This window comes from Danaus plexippus, chromosome 4 (assembly GCF_018135715.1).
Source record: "Danaus plexippus chromosome 4, MEX_DaPlex, whole genome shotgun sequence".
Lineage (NCBI taxonomy): Eukaryota > Metazoa > Arthropoda > Insecta > Lepidoptera > Nymphalidae > Danaus > Danaus plexippus.
In genome coordinates this window covers 242,528-251,660 of record NC_083538.1, presented here as the reverse complement: position 1 = coordinate 251,660, position 9,133 = coordinate 242,528, and the positions used below count along the sequence as shown (strand labels likewise).

At 39.1% G+C, this 9,133-nt stretch overlaps 1 protein-coding gene across 1 annotated transcript; it reads left to right on the top strand.

The window, feature by feature from the left end:
* Positions 1-462: 462 nt before the first annotated feature.
* LOC133319508 (uncharacterized) lies at positions 463-8,166 on the top strand. The gene is made up of 2 exons (XM_061524354.1): positions 463-548; positions 7,683-8,166. Exons 1-2 carry the CDS (start codon positions 463-465, stop codon positions 8,164-8,166), a joined length of 570 nt encoding a protein of 189 aa, XP_061380338.1.
* Positions 8,167-9,133: the final 967 nt, after the last annotated feature.

The window sequence follows — 9,133 nt, the reverse complement described above, 5'->3', positions numbered from 1 at the left end:
GGGCCCCTTAAACCTACACCTGGGTCGCAAGTCCCAGGCACTGTTAAAGCTCCACTCCCTGCAACGCAATGGACCCGGCACCCGCACGGTGAATCCATTGAATGCTAAGAGGTTTCGTCTCTTCGTCTTATGGAAACTCTTATGAGGGAAACTAGCGCCCTCTGTATGATATTGTAACTTACCCTCACCTAAAAATGTTACCTTTGAATATTATAAATAGGATGTAAGTGCTAGACTGGGGATTTCTGGTACGAGTTGTGGAGCAATAGACATCTAAGTGGAAGTACTGCCTTATTTATTTTTAACAAGTCAGAAGTATACGGATCGTTCGCGAGATATCCTGTCAACTGGAAATAATGAAGATGAACCGCTGCCACATGTCACAAAGAAGCCTGAAGAAAAAAGAAACAAGAAAACCTCTCCGATCTATAGATACCTGAACGTTTAGACCACCTGGAGAAAATGATTGAAGTTACTAGCCAGTGTGAGATGGCAACGCAATTACAACCTGGACCCTATACAAATAACAAGGAGATGCTGAAGCTCAAGTAATAAGCTTAAATATTATGATAAAAAAAGAGCTTTAATATACAACATGACAAGCAACTTGGAAGGAAAAACTCTGCTACGGTTTGAACACTAATAAAACATCGATGTGACCTGGAGCGAGTGGAAAAGACTTTTCCCTCTCAAGCGCGGATTCGCTGCGAAACTACACGACATGGTTGCAACTAACAAACGTCAGGATGCACAGGTGATACTTTTATTTTTCAAAAAGCCAGCTCTTGGAGAGTCATGTGAGTTAAGTGATCATATAATCTGCCACGTAATTTGAAAGCTGGAACCCGAGGCACAGGTTCTAAAGCCACCGGTTCTTAAGATACTTAATTATTTAACGGATACTATAGTTGAACCCTCAAAATTAACAAATAATTTAACTTTTGATAAAGATTCAGGGCCTAAATGTTTTTCATGTGGACTCACATCATCCCAATGTATATCATCCCAATGTAGGGAAAACGTCCGATGTAATAATTATAATAAAATTGTTCATAAAACGGAATATTGCAGATTTAAAAAGTCCGATCATTGTGGTAAAGTAGGTTATGAAGAGAAAGACTGTTATTTTAAAAATCTATCGGCTCCAAATAGTTCTTATGTCAAACCTAACAATAAATTCGATGAAAAAAAATCTAAATTGTTAGCCCGATTGATGTGGATCGCCAAAATTTCGTAAAATTATTATTGCTAACGGTTTTAAATTGACTGCATATATTGACTTTAATAATACTATAACAGTATCAGCGGCTCTAAAAAATCAATTTAAAATATAATATATGTCAAACAAGCATAAAAGGTTATGGGCGTCAAATTATAACACCAGAAGGTGAAACTCTATAGTAGCTTTTGAATTTTGAATTTGAACATAGATGGCGTCGGGGCTAGCACATCGGTTTTGATAGTCTTGTGATAACCTACAAGACACCGACATGATAATAGGGCGGGCCTTTAGTGAATTACCGGGAATATGTGTTATGATAGCGACGGATACTTTAACATTTTCCTACAATAATAGCACTGTTAATATGGAACTACCATTTTCAAATCATAATGACGTCCATCTATCAAAAATAGAATTAAGGGTACCTCATGACCTGAAAATTGTTAATGGATTAATCAAAATTTTAGTTTATATGGACCAATTTGTCGATGGTGTTCTGTGAAACTTGAACGGTCTGAACATAGGTGTCTTGGTAAAGAAATTGATATTCCAGAACAAATAACTGAAATAAATAGTAACCGGGGGTATATCGACGTAAACGACTTAGTATATTAACCGATAACATTATTTGCTACACTTTGCATTACTCGAGGTTCTGAATATAAATCGGGTAATATTAAAATCGATACAGATGTGTCAAGATCGGACCTAGACAATCTTCAAAATCTTAAATAAATTTGATCATTGTTTTGATGATCATGTAGGGGTAGGAGATTTGATATAGAAATAAAAATTGAACTAACCACTTAAGTTCCCTTTTATCATCACCCGTATCGTATGTCAATAAAAGAGTGATGAATTTTATGCTGAATAAGTATAGATTTGAATTCGCTTCCTCATTATCAACGATATTTTATTATTTTCAAAAACTATCCCGCAGGCGTTGGAAAATTGAGAACTAATTTTGATTTTATTGAGCAAATATGGTGTAATATTGCGTCGGGACAAATGTTCATTCTTAAAAGCAAGAATCAATTACTTAGGTCACATCATATCGTGTGGAGAGATCCGACCATAGCCAAATAAATTAAAAGCACTAAATGAATTTAGAGAACCAAATAATATTCACGATTTAAGAAGATTTATTGGGTGTAAGCTGGTTACTTCCCTAAATTCATTAAATCTTTCGAGAATAGAATTCGTCCGCTATGTATTTTACTACGAAATACCAATTGTGGAAATGGGGGGAAGAAGAACAAAATTCGTTTATTGGTATAAACGAGCTTTAAAATCTGAACCAGTACTGGCTGTATATAATTCCGAACTTGAAACACAGTTAAACATATATGCATCAAGTCATGGAGTTGGTGGTATTTTATTTTAAAAACAGTTGAAAGGTGAATTAAAACCTATAGCATATTTCAGTAAACAAACCACATCCATAGAACAAAAATATCACTCGTATGAACTTAAAGCAATGGCAGTTGTGTTTAGTATTAGAAAATTTCGTGTATATCTCTTGGGTCGACCTTTTAAAATATTTACCGATTGTCAGGCTCTCAGTAGTTACCAAGGATAGGACGATGATGGCTAGAACTACAAAGTTACAATTTTGAAGTGCAATATAGACCAGAAATACAAATTCGACACGTAGACTCGCTGAATCGCAATGCTCTACCTTTACAACATATTACAACAGAAAATTGGATTATAGCAGTGCAAAATGATGATCTTGAATTACAAGTCATTATTAATAACATAAATAATTATGAATATAAGGAGTTGTATCTATTAAAAGACGGTATTCTGCATAGAAAAGTAAACGAGAATAAAATCGCAAAAATGTTTAATGATAATGGTCACATGAATGCAACCAGGGTTATTGAGATTGTTCAGAGACAATATTAGTTCGAAAAACTAAAATGATTTGTTACTAAATATGTGAAGGTATGCATTCCATGTCAATTTGCCAAAAAAAAAAAAACCATTTGGGAAACGAGGCTTTTTAAATCCCATTGAAAAACGGAATATTCCGTGGCATCTCAATAATTTGGTCCCTTGTGTAAATTCGTTAAACCAAAATGTTACTTATTGGTAGTAATAGACGCTTTCAGTAAATTTGTTTGACTGCAACCTGTTCCTAATACTTTTACAATTCACGTAATACATACAATGAATTTTCTTACGCTCGTTTTCGGACTGCCTACTCGACTAATAACAGACCGTGGGAAGGCTTTTACCAACCAAAAGTTTTCAAACTATTGCACCCTTAAACAAATTCGGAATATATTAAATGCAGTTCCCTGTCTAAGAGCAAATGGGCAAGTCGAACGTAGTAATCGCACCATTCTTCAATCATTAACAGCGTATACTGGTGAAAATGAGATAGACTGGGAACAATTTATTCCATAAGTGGAAAAGAGGCATCCATTACAGCATAAACAGCAGTACCCAGAAATGTCCTTTAGAATTACTATATGGATATAAGCCTCGATTTGAACTGCATTTTATACTGTAAAACAAAAAAAGAAAACTCAAATATCCGAGTTGCGTTCTCAAGCTCAAAAAAATAATATTAACGTTTCTATAAAAAGTAAAGAGGGGTACGATAGAAAAGACTTAATTATACAAAATTCTTTTAGGCGATTTAGTACAAATTCAGCGTAGCATAATAATAATAATATAGGGTTTTCCATTAAGGGCGCTTGATCTTTGAAATGCAAAAAAAATACATGTAGGAAAGATATTTGCGAAATTTTTTTATTTGGAAGGCCTATCGACCCCATTATGTATGGAATATGACATCATTCAAATGACCGCCACGGCTTCGGTTGGTGGCGCGCACACGAAAGGTCCAATTTTCGATGACTCTGGCGCACAAATCGGGCTGTATTTGATCGATGGCGTGGCGTATGTTGACTTTGAGGGCATCGGTGGTTTGCGGCTTGTTGGCATAGACCTGCGACTTAAGAAAACCCCACAAGAAAAAGTCCAGCGGGGTCAAATCGCACGATCTCGGTGGCCAGTTCACGTCGCCTCCGCGCGAGATGACCATGTCCAGAAATTGCTCGTGCAGAACTTCCATCGTAGCGTGTGCTGTGTGGCACGTAGCGCCGTCCTGTTGAAACCACATGTTGTCCAGATCCATATTCTCGATTTCAGGCCAAAAGAAGTTGGTTATCATCGACCGGTATCGCTCACCATTGACGGTGACGGCCACACCATTATCGTTTTCGAAAAAATAGGGACCAATCACGCCTCCGGCCCAAAATCCGCACCAAACAGTCACTTTCTGCGGGTGCATTGCCACTTGGTGAACCTCGTGTGGATTGGTCTCGTCCCAATACGGCAATTTTGCTTGTTGACATAGCCATTCATCCAAAAATGCGCCTCGTCGCTGAAGATGATTTTTTTCCAAAATCGGCGTCAACTTCCAACTGCTCTAATGCCCAGTCAGCGAACACACGGCGCTGTCTATGGTCATTAACCTTGAGCTCTTGGGTCAGCTGGATCTTGTACGGGTGCAGGCTCAAGTCACAACGCAAAATTCGCCAAGTTGTCGTCTGCGAAAGGCCGAGTTCCTGTGCGCGACGCGGAATTGACTGCCGCGGGTTTTCGAGGACACTGTCGCGCACAGCGGCGATATTCTCGGCAGATCTCGCGTTACGTTGACGCACGGGAACCGGCTGATTGTTAACTGACCCGATTGACTCGAATTTGTCCACCAATCGACGGATAGTCGACTCGGCAGGACGATCATCGCGACCGTAAAACGGGCGAAGTGCGCGGAACGTTGCTCGAACTGAAGACCCATTTTCATAAAACAATTTTATGATTTGCACGTGCTGCTCGACACTGTAACCTGCCATGGTGGTTTGGGAGGACGGAATGAATATAACACACTGCATTTGACAGCTGTCACTCAAACAACATGGCCGCAATCAGCTGTCAAAGTTCAAGCGTCCCTATTGGAAAACCCCATAAAAAAAAGGATCACGGATGGAAAACTTGTCAACAGATATGCCAGATTTTATAAAGTTGCAAAATATATGATAACGATCATTATAGGGTGACATCCTTGAATAAAGGCGAATAAGATATTATAATGTTATAGCGGGGGACAAAATGAAAAGTTTCTAATACAACATGTTAGTAGTGGTGATAATACGGACAAAGAAAGTTGAAAGAAATAAGTAAAAAATGGTGCATGGTGTAGGTAGATATGATGAAGAATTTTAACCATCAAATGTAATTATTTTCGAAAATTATTTATAATTTTATTAAATCATATTAAAAGCTGACGGTCAATATACAATTATTACATAAAAACGATGAAACGAACAGTAAAATATATACTAGTATGTATATACACAAAATCACTTACCGCGTACTGTTCCAGATTTCACATAAAACGACGCACAAAATGAATTTAAACTTACTGCTTGCACTAAAACCCACATACAAAATGAATCTAAAAATTGAAACTTTACATGGACTACATGTACTACAATAACATGCTACCTACAAGTAAAAAAAAAGTACTTGATTATGTAAAGTCATGAATTAAAAGAATATTTGAATTATCGTTATAGAAATATATGTATATCTTAAATTAATATAGAATTTAAATATAAAATATTTAATAAAAATACAAAATATTTAATACAAATAATTAAATACAAATGTCATTATTCTGTATAGTGAATCTAATGATGATGATATTTGACTAAGAAAGAAAATGTTTCAGCTATCTAATGTAATTGATATTTTTCTTTTCATCAAAGGTTAAATCCAAAGTAAATCACTTACAATATGGAGAGTAAGTGATATATATTTACGCTTTATAAAGTGAAAATTCAATGTGTAATCATAATAATGATGTTAAAACATAATTGAATATGTTGAGTCGCATACCATGCAAGAGTAAAAATTATGAAATACTAATACTTGGCAAAAATTTGTTAATACCAAGCTGGTGTGTCCCATGGAAATAAGAGTTCTAACTGGTTTGTCCAGTGTTAAAAGCATCCAGGGGTGTCCGGTGCTAAGAAAAAGAGAATCCATGTAGGTGTGTCCCATGGAAATAAAATTAATTAATCCATATTGGCCCTATCGTGCTTTCCGCTACTGGAGTCATTCCTAAACACTCACACCAAAGTCAAAAATTCTGGATTTACCACCACTCGCATACATCACCATGCAAAAAGCTGCTATTTTGAATACCTGTCGAATAGTACGTGAATTTTTGGAATCTGTTAATGAGTTGACTGACATTTTCACTTCCCAGAAACACTTGGTCACTGACCCGTGTGACTGGAATATTTGCCCCATTATTAGGGAGATTAATATTTTAAAATAAAAATAGTTTAAATAAATAAAATTGAAGAGTATCATGGTGTATCCAGTGCTAAATAAAATGAATAGCTATGATGGTGGGTCCCATGGTATTGAGATCAAATTGTTTTGTCCAGTGAATAAAGTTCTAAAAAAAAAGGGCTTTATGGTGTGTCCATTATGATAAGTCCAGTGCCAAGTTAAACAAGAAAAATAGCCATGTTGATGTGTCCCATGGAAATATAATCACTCTTGTTTTGGTTTTATAAGCATCCTGGTGTGTCCGATGCTAAGAAAAAAAAAGAGTCCATGTAGGTGTCCCATGGAAATATTATCGAATTGGTTTGTTCATTGATCTAGTTTCAAAAGCATCTTGTTGTGTCCGGTGCATAAAACAGAAATAGATAAATTAAGGTTTATTGAGAACTTTGTACTGCTGTATTGTTATAATTCTATTACGAGGACGTAATATGCTGTCAATATGGCCGATCGTTTAATTAATTTTTTGGGGAATCTTCTGTAAAGTAGCACATTAATATCATGAAGTTTGTACTATACATGCAGTAAAATATTTTTGTTAAATAATAATGTTAATTTGTTAAATAATAAGAAAATAAGTTGTTATTTACAGTTATAAAATTTCTTCAATAAAAACAACCTCAATTTTTGATTCTAGGACTTTTACAAACCTGGAAATTGATATTTTAAATTGTAACATAGTTCACAATACCATTACGAGGTCGTAAATTTGTGAATCAGGAAAGGCCGAGTGTTAGTTATAATTATTTAAAATAATTTAAATTGTGATATACTTGATGATTCTAAGCTTAACGATATTTATATTCTAATATTTATTGGAAACTCTTGTGATGGTTAAACTAGCGCCATCTGTATATTTGTTATAACAGTGTAAATTAATGTTAATAATGTTTCTGTACAGTAATTTAAATGTCCAAATACTTGACAATTGGTTTTATATTACCTTTGAATATTATAAATAGGATGTAAGTACTAGACTGGGGGATTTCTGATACGAGTTGTGGAGCAACAAACATCTAAGTGGAAGTACTGCCTTATTTATTTCTAACAATATGTACAAAATTTCTATTTAATTATTGTCGGCTAGGTATGCGTGTTCATATTGTACGGGACTACGAACAGTTGTGGTTAGCTGTCCCGTCACAGCGGCCAAGAGAATAAAAGAGGTTAAAAGGCTCCTGGTGGGCTGGGTTTCGGCGCAGGTGAGGCTGCTGGAGCCCCGACCTCTAAGGTGCTTCCGATGCCACATTGGGGACCATGTGAGCGCTAAATGCACCTCGGAGGTGGACCGCAGCGATCTCTGCTTCCGCTGTGGTCAACCCGGTCATAGGGCTAGTTCGTGCACTGCCCCGCTGCACTGTGATGCATGTGCAGCCGCCGGCAAGCCGGCTGACCATCGGGTAGGGGGCAAGTCCTGCTCCCCTCCCGTCAAATCCAGGGGCAGGGGTAAGTTCTCTGCCTCCAACGTTGACTCTGCTGTTGTTCCCGCCGCCGTTGCCGCAGTCGCCACCACTCCCGATACTGCTGCTATCGCCGCTGCCACCACGGAGGAGGCCGTGATGGACTGTTAATAATGGCTCCATTACGCATACTTCAGGCGAATATTAACCACTGCGCTGCTGCTCAGGATCTTCTGCTCCAGAGCATGGCGGAGTGGTCGATAAATGTCGCTGTAGTCTCAGAGCCGTACTTCGTTCCACCCAACGATCACTGGGTGGTGGACCTGGATGACTCGGTGACTATCATCTCGTCGGCTACCAATGGCACCCCGACCCTAGAGAGGCCTCAGAGAAGCAGGGGCTGCGTTGCTGCTCGGTTTGGAGATATCGCTGTGGTGGGCGTTTACTTCTCTCCGAACCGATCTCTCTCCGAGTTTCACAACTCCCTTAGGGATTTGGTTAACGTCGTTAACGAGTTCCGTTCTCTCACTGTGCTCGTCCTAGGGGACTTCAATGCCAAGAACTTGGCTTGGGGTTCTCGGCTCACCGACGTACGGGGTAGGATGGTGGAAGACTGGGCTTTAGAGACAGGCCTCGTTATTCTAAACCAGGGTTCTGTGCCTACGTGCGTGCGGATGCAGGGTGAGTCGGTAGTGGACATCTCGTTTGCCAGCCCAACTCTGTCATCGCGCGTCGTTGACTGGCGCGTCATGGAGGACGTGGAGACGTATTCCGACCACCGGTATATCCGGTTCGACGTCTTTGCCGAGTCCGAAGACCCGCCGGTCAGGCAGGCGCCCTGTGGAACGCGATGGGCCCTGAGGCAGCTAGACCGAGAGTTGTTTCTCGAAGCCGCAATTGTGCAGGCCTGGGTAATTCCACCAGAAAGGCCTGCCGAAGTCAATGAGGAGGCAAGATGGCTCCAGGACGCCATGTCCAGGATGTGTGACGTAGCGATGCCTCGGGTCCGGCCAGGTCAGCGCAAGGGGCAAGTGTATTGGTGGTCTCGGAAACTGGCTGCTCTACGCGGTGAGTGCATCGCAGCGCGACGCCGATACACCAGGCACCGCAAGCTCCGCATTCAGGTTCTGGACGCTGA